This window comes from Lemur catta, chromosome 8 (genome assembly GCF_020740605.2).
Source record: "Lemur catta isolate mLemCat1 chromosome 8, mLemCat1.pri, whole genome shotgun sequence".
NCBI classification, from domain to species: domain Eukaryota; kingdom Metazoa; phylum Chordata; class Mammalia; order Primates; family Lemuridae; genus Lemur; species Lemur catta.
This window is the reverse complement of record NC_059135.1, coordinates 41,720,652-41,742,897: the sequence shown is the minus strand read 5'-3', so window position 1 is coordinate 41,742,897 and position 22,246 is coordinate 41,720,652. Positions and strand designations below refer to the sequence as shown.

Genomic DNA, 22,246 nt, shown 5'->3' with positions numbered 1-22,246 from the left:
CTGATCCTTGCATTCCTGAAACAAATATTACTTGTTCATAAAATATCTTTTAATACTCATTCAATTCTGTTTGCCAATATTTTACATTAGTTATTTTTAATCTATCAATATTCATAAGATGTTATTTTCTTTAGTGCAATGTCAGGTTTTGAATTTGATGATATCTTACTTCATAGAGATAATAAATTGCTTTCAAAGCCCAAGATAATTGGCTATCTACAGCTGTCTCATCTCATCTCTTTCCACTCTCTCCCTGTCTCCACTCCACAGGCTCATTGAGGTTCCTCGAACTTTTAAGCACAATCCTGCCACAGACTTAGTGCTTACTGGTCATGGTGCCATTAGGACCCACTATCCCCAGTAACCACATGGCTATCTTATTTTTTTTTTTTTTCAGATCGTTGTTCAAATGTCACCCCATAAGGGAACCTACCTGATCACTTAATCAAAAATAATACTTCTTTTATACAATTTAAGTATTTGCTGAATGACTGAATGAATTCATAGGTAGATATGGGGTCCAGTTGTTTATCTCTTATCCCACCAAACTTTTAAAAACAAGAATAAAAATCTAAGAACAAAAAGAAAATCCCCGCCGTGTTTGAATTAAGTTGCTTGGTTGTTGGGTGTATCCTGCTTTTGTAAAGCATGGATGTGCAGCCAGAAACATGGGCTTTGTGAAACTCTTTGAAGTCAGCAGATACATGAGAGCTGTAGTGTCTGATCACACACATGCAAGCAGCGCTTATGGTCTATGTGGGGGGCAGATGAGATGGAGGTGACTTTCTGCCATCCCATACGTTGTTTTCATCCTTCGTTCCATGCATGCTATAAGCTGAGGTAAATGTTTCAAGCTAGTTAGCGTAACGTTTACAACACTCTTGGAATATAGCATGGGAATTTTGATCCAAGGGAGGAGTTGTCTCTGGGTCATACTCTGAAATTTTTTGATATAGACTCCAATTGCAACATAGAAAATTTCATTTTGTACTTGGGAACAATAACATCAGATTTAATTCAACTCTTTTATATAACTACAATCTGCTTCTGTGAGCTATATTGTAAAATTATTTGTGTAGTTTGAATTGTAGCATTGAATTGCAACTTTCATAGATTTAAAACAAAGTTGCATAATCCAAAGGATTTAGTTTAGAGATGTCCAGCTGTTTTGGAAAAGTCTGGCAGTTGCTCAGATAAACACAGGGTTACAATGTGACCCAACATTTCTAACTCTACGTGTATACCACCCAAAAATGAAAACTTATGTTCAAACCAAAGCTTGTACACAAATGTTTATAGGTGTATTACTTATAATAACCAAAAGGTAGAAACAACACAAATGTCCATCAACAGACAAATGGATAAATAAAATGTGGTATAGCCATGCAACCGAATATTATGCAGGCATAAAAGAAGAATGAAATATGTGAACACATCAATGAACCTTGAAAACATTATAAGTGAAAAAAGTCAGTCACAAAAGACCACATACTATATGATGCCATTCATCTGATGAATGTCCAGAGTAGGGAAATCTATTGAGACAAAATGTAGATTAGTGGAGCTTAGGGCTGGAATGGGAGTAGGGATAGAGGGATAGAGAAGTGGTGGCTAAAGGATATATTGTTTCTTCTTAAGGTCATAAAAAAGTAATAAAAAATTTACTGGTGGTGGTAGCATGTATCTCTGAATATACTAAAATATACTGTATTAATATACTAAAAACTACTTTAAATGGGTGAATTATATGTTATGTGAAGTATATCTCAATGAAGCTGTTAAAAATGCAGTATGGTTCTAAATTTGTAAGACAAATTTAAGTAAGTCTATATTGTAAATTAACACTCTTATGCACCTATATAAATGATCAGGCCAAACCTTATGAGACAAGCCATATTTTAAATCAAGAATATTCTTTCATTGAGATTAGTATAATCAAAAGGAGGGGTAATGAAGAGGTGTTGGTGAAGGGGTAATTCTGTTAAATAGAAGGAAAAAGTTCTAGTGTTCAATAGTACAATGGGGCAACTATGGTTAACAATAATTTATTATATTTCAGAATAGCTAGAAGTTTGCAAATGTTCCCAACATAAAGCAATGATAAATGTTTCAGGTGAATCATGTCCCAATTACCCTGATTTGATCATTATATGTTATATGCTTGTATAAAAATATAACACGTACTCCATGAATATGTACAATTATTATATATCAATAAAAATTTTTTAAAAAACTAGGGGACATTGTAAGAAAAAAATTGCAAAAGGCTTTGAAAAGTCTATATTCTTTTTGATATATATTTATTTTTTTTGCAGAAAACTGATAATGCACATTATTGTTGATCATAAAAATACAGATTAGTTATTCAGTGGAGTGCAACTTATTATTGCCTAGCAGTTTTGCATTTATTTGTAAATTCATTTCAACATTTCTTATATTCTCATATATGTGTGATATTTTGAATTATCCTTTGAATGCTAACATCTTACTGGTTCCTTCATAATTAATGAGTTAAACAAAATCTTTGACACATTTCCATTTTCATTTGTGTGAGAGTCATGAATAAGCCCTCTTTTAAAATTATCTTTAAATACTTCTTCTTTGTCCTTCTGGTATTTAATACAAAACTACACAATGGAATATAGTAGAGAAAGGAGACAAATCCCTGAACACTGGGCATCCTTTCCTTTCTTTCAGCATAAGAAGGAATTTGCATACATTGTAGTTTATTTGGATTTATTTTAGCTTGAAAAACAAATCAAAATTTTTCTTAATTAGTTCATTGAATTCATTTATGGTTTATTGAAGACTTTGAAGGGGGCAGTAGAGATGTATTTGTTGACTTTAAGAAGTATACCACTGATTGCCATAAGAATTATGTTTATAAATTAGATTTTTCAGCACTCCAGTAATATTAATGAAAATCAATTTTAACTCATAACTTTAATATTTTCATGCAATAAAAAAATCAAGATATGCTTTAAGTAGGCAAAACATAAGTTGTTTTAATTGATCAGAATATTTTGATTATATTTTTACAGATAAATGGTGGTTTCCATTAGCAGATTAAAACCAAGAGAAAATTGAAATAAGTTCACATTTTCAAGAAAAACTATAAGCAATAAATACAGCACTATGATTACCACTGATTCTATGTACAATGGATTACATTTAAACAAACAGTAAATTACAGAATAGATATTTTATGAATAAATGCACTGGAAAAGAACTTTAGAAAAACGGATTTAAATTTTTAGAAAATTAATATATGACTTTCACAAGTAATTGCAGAATATGGCAGATCCACATTTTAAAAGCTAGAAATTCCCGAACTTAGTTTTTAGATACCAAAGAAGTTTGCTTTTAAAAAGTATCAGATTTACTTTTCCTTACCAGTATGATACAAAGATCTTAATTAGCACTTCGGCTTTAGATAAATCTAATATTTAAAAATATTACTCCTAAAAATATATGGGTACAAAATTAACACTGATTAATCATGAACTGACTGGTATACCTGACGGCTGTACAATAGATGAACGCTAGCTATAAAAGAAATCTGATCTAAACTTAATATGACAAAAACACAACAAAAATACTTGAAAATGATAATATCATTTTAATATGATGTTCTCTGATAATTCAACATTTTCTTACTGTCATTTATGGTTGAGACTTGACAGTTTGTCTAGAAGAATGCTGAAATATGTGAACATTGTAGCAAAGGATTTGAATTTCTGTCTTTGAATAATAAACAGCTAAGAATTGAGTTTACTAAAAGGAGTTTTTGTATAATTAGGCAGTTGAAAGTCCAGAACAGTCTATGTTCCTTTTTATGAAAGCTTGCTATGAAATCCATAAATTTGAAACTAAATACCTATACATGTATAGATAAATTATATATTAAATGTATTGACTAGACCAATTAATGTTAATTCTTACCACTTTAGATAATATTTCTTGTCAATTTCAACTGACTTCTGAATTCATTATCTATTGACAGCTTAAGATAAAATTTATGGTGACTATTTCATTAGTTTAATCAATTTTAAACAGATTGACACACTTCAAAAACAGATATACATAATGACTTCCAAAATTAACTTTTAATAATTGAAGTCATTCTTGTTCTTTAGAGATTTTAGTGAAAAACAACATCAGAGAAACTGAATACCACTTAAATGTCACTTTAATTCATTAGCAAGGCTTTCTTCCATCTTTATTTAATCCATAAACATCTGATAACAATTCTTCCTCGATGATATATTCAAGTCTTTCAATGGTTTGTATGATCATATACAGTAGCTCTATTAAAAGATTAAAACATTGTATATGATATATACTGTATTCCTCTAGGCTTTTTTTTCCTTGAATAACCTGGGACATTTCCAAAGCCATATATCTTCATATAGTAAAAGTCAGTAAAGTAATAGTTTAATAGGGTAAAATCCGTAAGAGTAGAAGGTTGGCATTTATTACAGTAGTTGTTTAAAATTTCTGGATTAGAATGTGAGTTCTTCGTCAAAATAAAAGGAGAAATATGTCAAGCACACCTTGATTAAAGTGTGAATCACCAAAAAAAAAAATTCAATAAAATAATGGCCTTATATTTTTAAAATAAATATTTTATATCTTATTATAGATGTTTCTGTTTTCTCAGTTCTTAAATTTCTGATGCTGGCATCTGGTTGTCTTTAAAATATTTACCAAATATAGAATTCCAGACTCTATTTTATTATAAAATCAGCCCAGATACAGTATCAGATATTAATATGTGTATATTGTTGTATTATATATGTGCTTTTCAAAAATTACCTAAGTTGTGTGTATTTGATTTTGAAACCATAAAATAAAATAATGGAGTATTTACAAGCTCATTTTTCACAACAATTTTTTTTTTTTTTACAAAATTCCAAGAAAATAAGAAATCTTTCATTGATTTCCTGTACTAAAATGATTGCTAATTTGTCTACACAGTAGAAATGGTAGGGGTAAAGTGTCTATTTACAGATACTGGGAAATTGATTTCCTCCCACTTGTGTAGTCAGACAGGAAGTGGCTGACAAGGTGTTTTATAGCATCAACCAAGGTGTCTTCCTAATGATACAGAATTAGGACTGAAGATCATATATCCTGTTCACCAAGTCTCAAAAAGGGATATGACATGGGGTATAACTGTGATGTATCAGCAAATGAGTAGCTCACAGCAATTCTGCTCAATTGTTTTTCTGAAATAAAAGAGAGTAAGCCAACAGGGATAGTTCACTCTTTGGGCCATTTGAGAAGGTAATTACGAAAAGGACTAGAGTACTTTCTGGGCAAAAAATTCAGTTGCTCCAATGGAGGTGGGATAAAGATTTTTAAAGCAAACAATCAAAAAACTAATTTTTCCTTCTGTCTGTAGGCCTTAGCTAGGTCTCTTCAGGCAACAAGAGTAGAATCATGCCCAATGTGTATATGAAGTTTTACAGTCATTCATTGTGAATTTATGCAGTGTCGTGCAGGAACTGGCTCACACCAGCTAGCAAGAGTTGATTGGGCTTATCTTTTCTCCAATTCCATAATCAGTTTGGTAGCTTGACATCAGTCACAGTGAGAGTATTTACTGTAAAACATTATAAATCAGGAATTTTTTCCCCTGCATAGAGCTGGTTGTTACACATTTAAACACACTACTAATTCCATGTGATGCTTTTCTTTATGACATTCAAAAAATTCATTTAATACTGAAGTCTTCTGGGTGTAAAGTCATGTATCCAAGTCCTTGAGTTAGAAGTGGCACACACAGTTAGGCAATGATCTCTCTATTTTCAATCATATAACTTTTCTGGTTTTAACATAACATTTTCAATATCGTGGATGCTTTTCCCATTTAAGTGTTCACTAGGACAGTCATGACTATAACCTGGAATGTCACTGATTGTTGACACCGTGTAAGATGCACTACGGAGAGCATCTGAGTGGGAAAAACTGTTTCCAAATTGGATTTTGTATTGATTCCAGTTTCTTCTCAGAATTGCTTGAACCTATTAATCAAAAAGAAACATGAAGAACAAAAGCAATCCATTAATTGAAATGAAGATACTGTATTTGAAGTACAATAAAATAGGTTTTGTAGACAAGCTTTTAAAAAAATTGATGTTAATTAATTAGTGATTAATATTGCTTCATTTTCTTATTTATTTTAAAATATTAAGTTTAGTAAACCATCTTTACACAAGAAAATATATTACAATTACTCTAGATTCCATTAATATTTTTCATTCCATGCCTTGTATTCAAAGCTTTGATCATGCATATGTATATATTGTTGTCAAACAAATAGTTAATCTCACTTACAAGATTACATGCACAACATCTAGTTTTACATTAATGTCTTTATGAATAGACTGAGAAGCTAATTAGTGAGAATATAAAAGAGGGAAAAGATATAAAAGAACAAGAAGTTAGGATATAGAAAATGTAAATCCTTGTCATCATTAACAGCAGCAGCAACCTTTTATTGAATGATTGCCATATGCCAGAAATTGCTATATTCCAAAAAAAGAGAGAACAAGGTATTTTTGGTCACGGAGCTTACCATCTAAAGAAAGGTATTCAATAAATAATTACAAATGGGTTGAATATTCTGAAAAGACGTTTAGGTATGTAACTACTCCACTTTTATGTATTTGGATCCCTCTGCCAAATGAACTTAAAGTTCAATGACTCTTCTTCTCTGTTTGAAGTTTGAGATCAGGGATGGATAGATCATGTATAGTGATGTTGGTTTTAACTGAACTTAAGTCATGAAGGCCATTTTCTTCATACTGAGTCAGTGAACACAAATGAGAATATCCAAAAACATCTCCACCTTGATTACCTGGATATTTCCGGATATGATGAGTGAGCAGACTGGTTTGGTACAGTCTGCTTCTAGGTTATGAATGTATTAGCCAAATCTCTGTGACCTGACCTATGGCTCTCTATTGCTCTTTGACCCTTTGATTACTTCCTCCAGGGGAATCTGAACATCTAAAAACAATTTTCTAGTAATTCATGGTCTACGTATTCATGTAATAATTGTTTAACTTTCTACTACTTATATAGAATTCCTCAACTTTCTATTTACTATATTCATGTATACAAATCAATATTAAATCTTTAAAAAGGGCTTACTCATTTCTTTTCATTTCCTAGTCTAATAGGTCAAGGAAACGAAATTCTTCAAATTGCAAACATTCTATAGCAAACAGGTATTCCCAGGATGTTAGAAGCTTTATAGGATACTTCCAAGTCCTGTTAAAGTCTCCTATATTCTGTCACTTTAAATGAACACAAAGTTTTACTATCTCACTTCATGTTTTTAGCATGTAGGAAAAAAGGAGGGAGCAGATATAAAGTCTACAATTTGTAGAACTCAAAATTAGTTATTAGAATTTCCAGTTAGTTTCTCTGTATAAAAAATTATATAATTAAAATGCAATAATTTGGCATTAAAAGTTATATTATTATGAAGTTCAATAATTTCAGGACTTTCAAGCTCATTTCTTTATATAGGATAACCATATCTGAAGGAAATAATTTATATTCATGTAAGTGTGCTTTGAAAATAAAAGCATCTATAGGAAAATAAATGCATCCATCTTACAAATAATTATATGTTTTTTCCCTCTTGGTTTAGTAATATAATTCTAAATTCTCCAAATAAAATATCTAAATTAAGGTAATTTAAAAATAATATCTGCACATTTAATATCTTCAAGAACATAAGCAAATGACAAATGAGATGGCTTTAGATTGTGAATTTTTCAGAGATTTAAAACAAAAATGACTTCTGACCAATTATCTAGATATTGCCGATGAAAATTATTCTTGATCCTTATTTTTTGCTTAATAAATTTTTTTCTTATTGCTGGACTGATTGAGTACATAAGCTACATAGCTTCTGACTGAAAGGAAGTAGAATGTAGCTTTGTACAAAAAATTCTACATAAATGTTGAGACGTTGACAGAGGCAATATCTTAGTTGTGAGTCTAGTACTTATATTCTTAAAAAAGGAAAAATTAAATTTAATTCTAAAAGCAAAATGGCTTTTGAAATATCTGACTGCTCTTGAAATATATACTTTGATCAAGGTCATCACCCTATTTCTTCCTTGCAACTAAATTATCAGAGAAACCATAGAAATCCAATTTTCTGTACTGTGGTGTCTATTACAGTTAAAAAGAAAACTAATTAAAGACCCTCAGGCCTGCTAGACTTCTGTTTGTTTATAATATTCTTTGTAAGGATGTTATATTTTTCATCTGCTTCCTCTATGACAAATATCACACCTGTTCATCAAAGCATTAAAGTGGCCACTTTTAATAAACTTTTATTAATAATGAGAAAAAATTAATGGGGAAGGGTAACAAAGAAAATTGTCACTGGAAGGAAAAATAGCCTGGTATTATTAAAGATTTGAATATTTTTTCATTGTTTTATGCACGAGTGTTATATAAGTAGAAAGGCAAGTGTTTAGAATATAACATTACAACTTTTTATGTCCATTAACACCTCATAAGGAACCAATTTTATTCTCAAAGTCAATTAAAATATTTTAACAGAGCTTCATATAAAAATTTTACCTTGTTTTCATTAAAGAATGTATTTTCAGTTCTCAACAAATCTTTTTGCTCACTTTATAAACTATCTAACCTCAAGTGTTATTAAATATCCCCTTCTGATGACTAAAGCCCCTAGTTTATGTGAACAGTACATGTCTTTGTCCGAGCGCGTTAGGGCTGAGATGGAAGTGCCTATGCACTTGTCAAGCCACAGTTATTTAATTAGTGAGAAATGCTAGTAGGAAAATGTTGGATAAAATGGGAGTAAAATAAAAGAGATAAAAGAGATATTAAATTAAAGGCAAGCCATTTGAACTAATGTGGAAAGCAAGAAGGAAACTAAACCCAAGCAAATGATTTTAAGAAATACATGACATAGTTGGAACGATGCAAAATGAATTTGGCATTTGTTTTTTCATGTTACGAGAGTGGGAAAAACTAAGAGGCAATGAGACAAAATGGGAGGGATTATAGTATCTCTTAAGATGAGAAATGAGTCATATTCAAACAAAGATTATATCTCTAGAGATGAAGAAAAGGGGACAGATATTAGAGATGTTGTGAAGAACTGAAGGATTTGGTAACAACTTGGCTCAAAGATTTTGTATTATTGTAATTTTCTGATGCCAAAATGTTCTCAATTTTAGGACATGGCAGAAGATCAAGGTTCTGTGTCTCTTTTGCTTACACAGACAGAGTGTAACAGGAGTGTTAGGCAATTAGTTTACATATTCCCTGGGCACTCATTCTAAATAAAAGGGCCAATTTGAGATTTTGAGTCCAATATGATTAATGTTTCTGTTGGTACATATATTTTTGAAAATGAGTGATTTGACACATCTAATAATGAATCTATAATACACTGAATATCTAGTGAGGATGGAGCATGGTGCTAAAAACTTTACATTCCCTAGCTTACATTAATCCTTGAGAGAACTGTATAAAGACCTTGCTTTTATTTCTGTTTGAGAAATGTCGACACAGACTTCTTTTTTTTTTTTTTTTTTTTTTTTTTTGAGACAGAGTCTCACTTTGTTGCCCGGGCTAGAGTGAGTGCCGTGGCATCAGCCTAGCTCACAGCAACCTCAGACTCCTGGGCTTAAGCGATCCTACTGCCTCAGCCTCCCGAGTAGCTGGGACTACAGGCATGAGCCACCATGCCCGGCTAATTTTTTTGTATATATATTTTTAGTTGGCCAGATAATTTCTTTCTATTTTTGGTAGAGACGGGGTCTCACTCTTGCTCAGGCTGGTCTCGAACTCCAGACCTCGAGCGATCCACCCGCCTCGGCCTCCCAGAGCTAGGATTACAGGCGTGAGCCACCGCGACCGGCCTCAGACTTCTGAAAGTCCTGAGCATTTCCCAAAATATCACAGCCAGGAAGAAAGTGGCATCTTTGGTGTTTAAATGCATTGCCATGTTCAGTCTGCATTGCTTCCTATCACAAATTATTATGCTAGTGATTATGTTTTGAATGTTTAAAAATTATACTTTATAAAAATAAAATCTGTTGCTGTAGATACAGAGGTATACCTTTCATATTTTATGCATATTCTTTGCCATGTTGTCCATACCACTCTCATCTGTATTTAATTGTTACATCCTATATAGGCAGTATATGGGATTGTCTAATTCAGTGTAAACAATAATAAATCTATAGAGGCATATAATAAATGCTATTTAAATTTTGTTTTCAAAACAACTGATTTATCTTAATTACATTCTCTGTCTATACTTCTCATTGAATTCAGTAAAACAGTTTCTCATCTTCTGCATAGCAGAAAAATCATGGAAGCACCACCTAAAGGTATGAAATATAGTCTTCTATGTTTGACAGTTCTACACCCCATTATAAATAAATAAATATATAAAATAAATACCTATGTTTTCAAATTAAAATATATTTTAATTAAAATCAAATATTGACTTTTATTATATGTCAAGAGAAGTAAAATATTACTTAAGCAAAGGAAAACAATATTCCATAGTTTTTCATGATGTATACATGAATTCCAAGCTTTATTGTTTCATAAGAATGGTTGTCATAAGTTATACCAAGTGGTTCCGTATGTTCTCCATCTAAACTTGATCTTAGCCAAAAGGCCGAAAAGTGATCTTATGTTCCCCATTTGAAACTTTGTGATAAGCTTCACATATATCAAGCATCCGTGTCTCACTCTGTTACTGTCTGGATTTCTACACTTTGTTCAGTTTTGCCAAAATCCTCCTACAGGTTAAAATTTGTCAAGTAGATTAAAAACATCTAAAGAGCTAAGTCAATAGAGCTCAAACCACTGAGCTATAACACAAGTCATATGCATAGAAAATACAGTGCCAGTTTTTAAAATGCCTGAAACTTCCCAAGTAGGAAAGCCTTGCATAAAAATCTAGAACTATCCTAGAGCACATTGCCAAGGTATGAATTATAGCATACTACTTTAAATTTCATAACCCACTTCATCTCCTCCCTGTATAACTGAGAGTTTAATTTTTTTAATCCTTTAGTATCTACCATAAAACTGTTTCCAAAAGCCACATTGTGGGACAGAGAAAAAAAAAAAGAAAGAGGGAAGATGAGTTGATCCTATTTCCTAATTAGAGTGTATGTTCTGTGAAGTTAAGGGTTGCCTAACACTGTACCTGGGATCAAGTCCAGACTTAGTAGGATTCAAATGGTAGGTCAAAAGACTAGATGTATAAAAGTCACTGATGAAATACTTCAATGTGAGGCTGATTTTTCCCTAGGTTTGAACTCCAGTGTGACCTGGGCTTTTTAGGAGAGTTACAGCTATAAAAAGAGATTCTATGGTTCTTTTCCCTAATAGATATAGAGTTTGAAATAGCTGTTTCTGGGGAATTTATAATTTTATCTCATTTTTTAAAAGAAAAAATATACCATAAATATAGAATGGTAGAAGGAATAAAATCAATTACCATACCTCTCCATTAAAGAAGCAGAAAATTGTAGAGACCAGAAGACCCTGTAAAAGAAAAATAGAATGATCTGAATCCAAATAGAAAAGACAGATGTATTTGTAATCAACTTGCTATATATATATATATATATATATATATATATATATATATATATATCAAGAATAAAACCAAAGCTACATGGAAATTTAGTATCAAATTTTTCAAGCCGCCTTCTTGTCAAGAATGCCATACCTGAAAGTGCATAAGGATGTGCATGATGTAGTCATATACCTCCTCTGCAATCCTTCCTTCTGGTCTCCATGGAATCAGCACAAACTCAATGCCAAGCAGTGGCACCAGGATAAGAGTGGCTCTCACAGCTTTCATGTAGAGATTGGATTCTGCTTGGTGCGTGACTTTTAACTTGGTGATGAGAACACGTACAATATTCAATAGAAAAAAAAGATTCACCTAAAAAGGAAATAAAATGGCATATGAAAATTATTTCATATTTAATATTAAGAAGTCTTACTGAAAGATCACCAATCTTATAAATCTTAGAATATTTTCAATGTATAAGAATATGTTCTATTAAAGGGTATATTTGTCTAAATATTAATTTGTATTACTAGAATGGTGATGTATTCATTTAACAAGTACATCAATTTTAAAGAACTTTAGTTTTAGAAAAATAAAGTTAGGGTAGAATTACTGTGGAACACATTCAGTTGAGAAATATTTGAGTGTTTTTCTCAGCTCATTTGCTCATGCAATTTTTAAAAATTTTTTCTATGGTCTGAAAACTAAAGCTTTTGAACATTTTCATCTCAAAGAAAAGAACTGTTTATAGCAAATTCTAATTTTTAAAGCATCACCTCTTTATTGGTATCCTTATGACATACTTTCTAAATATATATTACACCATAATAACCATTTTCATCTTTTTGGGACAGTAATCCTAACAATCACTCTCCAAAATAGTGCTGTAATCCTTTTTACCCTTATGAGAAGACTGAGTCATAAAATTGAGCCAGCTTATATTCAACCTAGACTATCCTGAGTTAAAATCATTTGGTATCCCATAGGGTCTTATGTTAGTTACTTTCTGTAATTACATATTTACTATTTGTTGTGCCTTGACAACTTTCTCCAAGAGACAACATTCCTTTTGAAAGAGAGCCATAAAACTTTGAAAATGCAGTGTGATTGAGGAAACAGGATCCTGCTGAAATATTAATACATTCATTTCTCTCTCTACTACTTTTTCTCTTTCTTATTTTCACTCAAGTCAACGTCTTTTACTTTTGTCCATTTCTCTATGCCCATTTCCATTCCTTATGCCTTCCACAGGATTATGGACATTAACTCCGGAAGAACCCATAGCAACTAATTGCTATTCTCTTTCCTTTTTTCTTATCCTGACTTCTGGCATCTGTTCTTAGTTTAATTAATCTTAAAATTTCAAACTATAAACGAACATGTAGTTTATATCCAATCCATACACTTTAATAAAAATTGTAAAAATAATGATAGTGTCTAATATAGAAAAGAATTAGCAAATAACATACATTTGCTAATTTAAGGCATGTGTTATGAAAATAACTGGGCATAAAAATAGCCCACTGCTATTCTTAGAGAATTCAATGGAACATATGCTTTAAAAATATATAGCTCACTATAATCCTGATGGAAACACATCTATAAAAAGTAATATGTTTATAGACACAGGAATGTGATAAAGACAAAAGCAGAATAAGCCATTTCAACAGATGGAAGAATGAAATGTGACAAATCAACATGTCAGCTGTTATTCCACCCATCCTAATGTATTCCCTCCCTAAGCATTCACTGCTGTTCTAAGTTTTAACTAAATTAAAACTACTACCGGTCCATAGGAGAAAAGATAATAATGACCTCTTATCTGCTTATAAATTTAGAATGTAGAATATTTTATAATCCCAACATACAAAATCATAAGTTATATAAACACAGTAGAAATGCTGCAGTGTAGATCCCTATTATATGAAAATTTCTTAAATGCAAAGTGCTTATCCAAAATGTCAAGTCTGATTTAAAATGTGACAGTAGAAAGTAGAAATTAGAATTGACAATGGAGTTAATCCTTCTGTTAGCTATTCTATAAATAGTTGTGTTATAGTGAATTGGATGCTATTTTCTATGCTATTTTCCACATGTCATAGTTTTGAGAATTATGATCCTTTCATCCTACTTAATTTTGTGTAAATATTTCCATTTATTTTAAAGAAAGATAGAACAAGAATTTTAAATTCTTCTATTCGTCTTTCCCAAAGGTGACCTGCACAGGCTTTTCCAAGGATCGTGTTTGCTGGTGTTAAAGTTTGCATTTGCTAGGTGCTTTTACTTCCAGAACCTCTCTGATTTAGGAGTTTGAATCACATAACTCTCTGAGCAGTCAGATCTTTTGTAATGAAATATTGCCTGATATTTGTTCTAGAAGCTCCTGGGTGGCCCAAACAATGCATCTTAATTTCTTTGAGCTCTCCTCAGAACAGAAGCATGGTTTCTTACAGAAATTACAAGTGAAAAAACTTTTTTAAACCAGTTTTTGGAGAATTTATGCTATTATAGGCACTGTGCTAATCACTTAGCAGAAAATATCTCATTTAATCCTTATAATACACTGGAGGTTTATATTATTATTCTTTTACTACAGATGAGAAAACAAAGTCATAGAGAAGTTAAAAACAAAACAAAACGGATCTTGGTTTGAGACACACAGCTAGTTGTCACAGTGCCAGGATCCAGTGCTGGCTTTTTGAATACAAAGAACACAAAGCCAGGCAGTTTCAGGGTACAGCTTGAACACAGTGTGTCAAACATGCCCTTAGTATGTGGAGGGAATAAAAGGAGGAAGTACTTCTGCCTTTGAAATTTTCACTATAATCTACATTAAAGTATATTAAAATTTTCATAAAGGGCATAAAAAATTTCATGAGAATGGCTTAACAATGACATATTTTTAGAATGGCTTGAATAGTGTTCTAATACAACAATATACTAAACTGCAGCTAGCAAATATAGTAAAATAATAGAAGAATATTTGTATAATAGAGTCTGAAAACAAGAGTCAGAAAGCTTTGAATTTTAGATGAGAAATATACCATCTTTTAAAATATTAATATACAATTTAACACCAGCTATAATTGAAGTATCACTCTTAGACACTGTAATTGCATTATGAACTGTAATACTGTATGAGAGAAAGCATGCTAATTTGTATTAATTTATTTCCCCATTCTAATAGTGTAATAAAAGCATTGAATGTGACTATTGTTTCTCTGCAACCACACTAAACATGTCCAATTAATTGGTGCACTCATATTAAGCACTGATTATTGTAATAATAAAATGGTTTAAGCAATAATCTCTTTTGTTAAATTAAAGCCTTTTCTTTATTGGAATGTTATTCTTACATAGGTATGGTGGCTTTTCTTGTGTGTCCTGCCCCCTTACTAGATCCGCTCTCTGTTTTGCTTTGTGCCCCAGGAGGCTAATGACTGTGGACTGACTGCCTCATTAGCCAGGCTTTCTTGCCTTCTCACAGTTGCTGTATTTGGCTAATGGGAAGGACCAATAGATCAGAGCATGGGAAGAGAGAAAAGCTTGAGTATTTGTTTCTGCTGCTTCTTCCCGGCCAGGCTGCGGTTTTGGCCTAGATGTTTTCCTCTACCTAAGGCCAAAACTCTTACTAGGTGACTCCTGTCAATGCTCATCCAACTCTAGTAACACTGTTCTGTTCTCTCTTTGGGTCTAGCCATGATGACAGCGTCCCACTGTTGGTCCTGATGCCGCACCATCCCTTTCGGATTAGTTCCTTTGCCTTTCCTGCCCACAAATCATTAAACTCTATTCATTTAAACACTGTGAGCACGTCATGTGTGTCCCCTGGGATCCTAAAGGATATCATAGGCCATGTGATTCAGGCAATATAGTTGAAATGATGATGCAATGATGAAGAAAGGAGACTTTTAAGTATTATACGTACCAGTAAAGCAGCACAAATTGGGCCGTGGATAATGTAGAGGAGATGGGTATCAGAACTGATCCAGCAGCTAGGGGGAAATAGGGACATTGTGTTGAAGATTTTCATTTTATTTAGTGCCAATAAAAATCATAAGGAGAGATTATCTTACTTGTCATTGTAATATAAGCTTCTGGCAACAGCATGAATACAAGCGGGAATCAGTGGAAATCCTGTAAATATCAAATAAAATGAAAATAAATAGAAACTTTCCGTATAGATTGAACTTCTATAATATGAAATGTGAAACTCAAAGATACTAGTAAAAAAATCTAGCCACCATATATTTATTAAGTAAATGTTATCTTCGCAGTAAAGCAATAACTATGACAAACTATTAGGTATTTATATTTTATGTTTTGTGTGTATACATGTGTATACATTTTCTTCTAATACAAGTCATTTTGAATCAGTGGACTCTAGAGCTTAAGTTCGTAAATGTGCTGCCTAAGCTGTAAGGCTTAGAAGAAATTTAGCATTCATATACTTTCTGTGAGAAGGAATTGGCTAATATTTGGTAGATTATCAAATAGGGAAGAAGTTGAGATTGATGAGAACTTCCACTCTAGAGACAGATTAATAGTAAGCCATTATCTGAAGAAGAAGAGAAGGAAGAGAAAGAAATGGTTTATGTACCAAAAATTTTGCATGTTTTAAACATTCTAAATCATATCTTTCAAATATGAAATGAAGAAATGCTTTATAAAGTTAACCTGAATGTACTAAAGATTGTGTGTCTGTCTATATATCTCTCAATCTAGACTGAAGATGGATAGATGATAGATAACTGAAATTTTAGTTTTGTTTCTGGAAACTAGACCTGTTGAACTCATTTTCTACATTTTACTCTTGGCATTATTCTAGTTATTTTTTTAATATGCCAGAAATATATTACCATTTGCTTTGTGAGTAACATCATGTCAGGAGATTGTGTGCAAAAAACAGATCTTTTGCATGCCTTTATTCAATTACTGATTCAATTACTCTTATAAAATGACAATTAAAAAAAATATTTTTAGAATGGAACTTCAAAGCTATTTAAGCCCAGTACATTCATTTTATACACGACAAAGAAGAATATTTGGAACATTGCAAAGACTAGTTCCCTAACTCATGGTTCTAATTCTATTATTTTAATCACTACATATTCTGCCAAGATACACTTATTCATTGGAATATTAGATAGAAAAAAAGACATATTAATTGACTTGTGACTACTAAAAACAATGAGTCAGTGATACTTTGCTTTAAATATTTCAACTTAAGCAATAAGCAAAAGTTAATCACCTGATATTATTTAAAAATGATTAATCATACATATATTTGTATTACAAAGGAGCCTTGCATCTTCCAAAAGCTTTCTTAATCAGTTGAATCAGCAGATGTGTATAATGGCACTTACCCCAGCCAAGAAAATAATACCACATCAAGTGTTGCTTCTCTGCAAACACGGCCACCACGATGAGTGTGTGTAGGTAAATGCCTTCACAAAGCATCCAAAAGTAATTACAGCCCATCAGGTAAAGATGAATGAACTGGAACACTTTGCAACTAACCTGTGAGAAAAAGAAGCAGTTAATATTTAGTTGCTTCAGAATTCACATGTAAGACAATAATCTAGTTTAGTTCAGGAAATATGGAATTTTCTTTCCTCTTCACAAAATCTTATACACTAATGATTCAGATTTGTAGAATGTCATCCTTCATATTCATCTAATGCTGCCTCTAAGGTTTGTAGCCACAGACTTATGATGGTATATCTATCAGAAAAGGTATAAATTCCAAATCTACTTCATTTAATAGAATCTATATGTTCCCAATGTGTTTTGATTATTATGAAGTTACAAATATAAAAGTTTCACACAATTAATAATTACATCCATTTGCATCTATTTTAATTATGTCATCATGAATTCCTTGATTGTTGTGTTCTGTTGGAAAAAAATCCTAATAATTTTAAAATCAAATCATTAAGAATCTGTATCTTTTAGTGTAGAAAGTTATGGAAAGTTTTGCATACTACATGTTCCCCGTGCAAATTCTTTTTAAATAGTAATCTAATAAGTCCATATGTTATCCTACCAAATATGGGGTTTGAAAGTTTCATGTAAGTAAAAAGAAGAAAAAATTATAGTTTCCCTTCCTCTTTTCCTGAGGTCTCCACTTTTTCTTCTACTCTTCAAGAGGCAGGAAGAGGGAGGTTCAAATGAGAAAACACAAAGGAGTAAGAGATGTAGTTTGCTCCCCTAGCACGGGGAATAGACCTTCCAGAATTACGTGGCCAATTACTCCCATCAGCTCCAATTTCCACTTTGGAACTCAGTAAATATTTAGTCACAATTATTATTATTTTTGAAATAATTTTTTTTTCACTAAAAAGAAAGTTGGAAAGACAATGTACTGGAAAGCAAAATAGTGGATTATCATAATATAGTAATAACAACATTTGCAAAGGAGTTAGTTTAAAAATATATTTACATATATTGTTTTGTTTAATCTTACAATAATCCTGTTAGCTGTGCATTATCACTAGCCATATATTTTATAGGTAAAAAGCTCACTACTGGAAAAGTTAAATGATTTGCTAATATTCACACATTAATCAAAGCTACATCCTGAACATAATTCTTATAATTCCAATGTTGTTTTCACTACTATACACACTGCTTCCTGACCAAAGGATATTTGTAAAACCTATCCTTCATTAAATGCATCTGCAGAATGCATGATATTAATTTTTAAATGATGTGCCTTTATGTGCAACACATTAAAGTTCTCCCAAAGGTAAAAATGAATTATTAAACCATATGTGTATATATAAATAGAAATAATAAATTTCAGCTTCAAATTATATATATTATTTTTAGATATTTATATTTAATCAGGTTTCTAATTCTTGATTTCATTTAAAAATTAATCTATAGACTATTATGATAAAAACAATATAAAGCATGCTTCAGAAAAAATATTTCTATGCAGGATATTGGTGATATAAACAAACAATAATTTTTCCAAAATAACTACATTGCAATCTATAATTTGTGTATTAAACATGTCCTGGTATATAAATATGAGATTTAGAATTTCTTGCTCTGCAACTTTATAAACAAACTCTGAATTGTTGTGTCTTAGAGAAATTTATTCTAAAATGGCAGGCCATTGGCTAGTTTTTTTATATTGCTAATTATACCCCAGTGTGTTTCCTAACCTAGTGACTTTGGAGTGGAACATATACAAGATTAAGCAATCCGGATGCACATGTGCAAACAATGCAGGGAATTTTAGAATTTTGGAAATTCCCCTAAAAACACACATAAAACACAGATGAGAGTGTTGTTTATTGACCCATTGGGTGAAAATTCCTTCCCTTTCCTGATTTCAGTTACTAGATAACTTATTCTTGGGAAAAAAAACACTTTATACACACACACACACATCCATATAAAAAACTGTTGTATATATACTATAAAGATTATGAAAGTAGATGATTTAAAAAATTTGAGTGTATGTATATGTATGCAGATATTTTAATTTAAACATTTACATATGCATGTAACTTGCACAAAATACATACATTTGATAAATTTTAAATTGTTTTAAAATACGGCATGTAAGGAAACAATTTATAAATGTTTATTGAAATTGTGAACTTTGTAGCTCTTTTTAAAATTTCAAACTGTGAAGTTTACCGTCATGTATAGATTTATAATCCATTCCTTTCCTGGTTTTATCGACTTTTTAAAGTCAGGCCTGATACCAAAAATACAATTTAATTTAAATTTACCATTTTTATATACTGTTTTTTTCTAACTGTACAGTTAATTGCTTTGATTTTTTCATTGGATTGATTAAATGTTATGTAGTCATAAACTGATGTTTATGTCCCATTAGCAGCAGGACTCTACAGCCATAAAATGAGGTGAAGATATGTGTAACACATATAAATAATTGAAGTAAAGAAATGTATTACTCTTTTTGATGTTTACTCTTTATATTTTGGGGGAATTTGAGAAATATTTAGCTTTCTAGATTGGAATATATCTACATATACTCTCTCTGTGTCAGACCTGAAAATATATGTGCACTTAACTACAAACTTATATAATACGTATACCAGCATATCAGCACCCCCTTCCTTTACCCACTAGCCCCTCGAACCTAAGACATAATCTGTTTTACTTACAGGATTTGTGGCTACTAAGGCTTGGTTGTTGGCCACGGCAGTGAAGTGAATGATTGTTACAACAGAGTTACAAACGAAGGAGAAGAACAGATTCTTGTGCAAGGTAATCCTTTGGCAACTTAGGCTCCTAAAAGGCAAGAAAAACAAAGTGTGTTGACATCATAAAATGCTTTTTATTAATCATCATTCAAATAAGATAGATTCCCAATTCATAACAGCTGCTCTAATTTTGGAAAAATTATTTTTTCTCACCAAGATTCACTCATTATAAAATATTAATTAGGGAAAACCTATAATTTCTTAAAACCTAAAGACAAATGGATTGCTTTAGTAGAGGTAGACATACATAGGGATGAGAAATTTGCCTATTCAAGGCCTTCACATAGTTTTTTTCTGATGATTTCTGAACATGATTAATATTTTAATTCATTATGTAAATGCAGACACTGGGATTTAGTGAAATTAGATAGCTGATCAAAAAATTGTGCAGCTAATTAATTTGAACACTTTTTGCCCGTCAGATTCTCACATGGATAATATTCTTTTTATTACAAAGTATAGCTTGTTCTGTAAGATACCCTGTGTGTTTTGTTGTGGTGGTGGTGATTATGTAGGCCAACTCTGAGAAAGATAGCCTGTATTTAGAATAGATGAATGATAAACATATAGATGTAGCAACCAATGAGATCTGTTCAGCTTTAGTGAATTGTTCTAATTGGCCCAGCTGTACATAAGATATAAAATGGTGACAACTTAATAGAGTTCCTATTGTATAAAACAAAAGAGAAGAATTGGTTGTGTGGAGTTCATAGAGAAGTAGATTTCAGGAATTGGTGTCATTGATGATAAGTGATGCAGCTCTTCCGACTGAATTCACATCCACTCTAGCGTGACTGTCCGTATGACTGCCTTGACCATGCTCAAGCACTACTTTCTTTGTCAAGCATTTACTCAAAGGCTTATTATGGATAAAGTTTTAAAATAATAGAATACAATCTACTTAAAGCTGAATACTTAATGTCAAGTCCAAACATATATGTAGGAAGACACGAGGAATCATTCCATTACAGAGACATAAAATCTCATTTTGTACGTTTTATAAAATTATGCAGTTGATACAGTCAACCTATATAACCCACTGCATATAATTCAAACCAAAGATATCTACTTTGGAAACTTTAAAAAGACTTTTACTTAATTTTATCACTCTATCCTCTTATTGTAAATAGACTGTGTGCCTAGAATATTAGAATTAAGATGTGATGCCAAAGTTTCCTATATTTAAAAATGTAAACTTTGGGCTATATTGAATCTGAAATTTTTTCCAGCTATAGGTCTGTAATTCTACATATGCTCTAGTATTTTACGAAACCTAAAAGTTAATTCAATGCAAATCAATATGGATTGTCAGTACATGCCTTGTACAAAGGTGTGTGTTATTAGGGGAGACTTCCATGAAAGGCTTCATGGACAAGATGACTCTTGGAATGATTGTTAAGGGTGAGTAAGACAGTCATGTACCAACAAGTACATGAAATCTGGCTGGAATCCATCAAAACAGAAACAAATGAGAAGAGCTAGTATTTTCACATTAAGGAGTTGTTCACTTTGACTTGACTTCGCTGTATATAGGAGGAATGAGAGGCAGGTAGGAATCAAGCCTTATCTACAGAGTACTGATGATATTTTATGGAGAAAAAAGAATCTTTGAAAGTTTTAAACAAAGAAGTGGCAGGATTCCTGTTATTATTTGAGGAAATTCAACATCAAGAGAAGGACAGCCCTATTTTTGGTAAAATGCCATAGCAGCAACATGATTACTTTGTGTTCACTGACCGTGAAGAGAATTGATGCATATGAAAAAAGGTCTAGTAAAGAATATTCTTTGTAAATCAGTTATATTATATATGGCTTATTTCTGTAATTTGTCAGTCTTCTATGAGGAAAGTTATGAACATATAAAATTTGTCCACATGGTCTTATTTTAGAATGCCTGCTTTGGGCTTACCCTGTATCGATGGAGTGCCAAGTATTGTTTAGGGAGGAATTGCTTTCCCATGCAAATATGCACTTTTTTTAGTAACAGAATTTAAGTAACTTAACTGCCATCACAGGAAAAAAAATGTGTTTTTCTTAACTGGACAATTTTGCTCTTTTCTGCTGATCACACTTTTATCTAAGTCCGTTGGTTAAGACATACATATATATATATATATAAACAATAAGAATTCATAGTTTTCAAATTATGACCAAAAGACTGGGAATGTTTGCTTAGATAGCAAATGTGATATATTTGTAAGGAGTACATTGGAATCAAGGAAGACAAACATTAAAGAAGACTTTCAAAAATAGTAATGTATGATAGAAGTAAGAGCTGAAATATAGGAGCTAGGAACATAATACAAACATTTATATTATAATTATAACTTTATATTAATAATGTTTACATGTGAAAAGATTGGAGGTAGTAAAATAAAATGCTAACTGTAGTTAG

General features: G+C 31.6%; 1 protein-coding gene across 1 annotated transcript in view; it reads right to left on the bottom strand.

Annotated features, from left to right (window-relative positions):
- Positions 1–2,979: 2,979 nt before the first annotated feature.
- The window catches only part of CALCRL (calcitonin receptor like receptor), a 103,235-nt gene continuing 83,968 nt past the window's right edge, over positions 2,980–22,246 (bottom strand). Inside the window, exons 10-16 of the mRNA XM_045559031.1 lie at positions 19,753–19,879; positions 16,972–17,125; positions 15,682–15,742; positions 15,534–15,600; positions 11,759–11,977; positions 11,530–11,571; positions 2,980–6,026 (exon numbers count right to left, since the gene is read on the bottom strand). Of these exons, the coding sequence (XP_045414987.1) occupies positions 5,811–6,026; positions 11,530–11,571; positions 11,759–11,977; positions 15,534–15,600; positions 15,682–15,742; positions 16,972–17,125; positions 19,753–19,879 (886 nt within the window). The 3' untranslated portion in view covers positions 2,980–5,810. The remainder of the gene's footprint in view (positions 6,027–11,529; positions 11,572–11,758; positions 11,978–15,533; positions 15,601–15,681; positions 15,743–16,971; positions 17,126–19,752; positions 19,880–22,246) is intronic.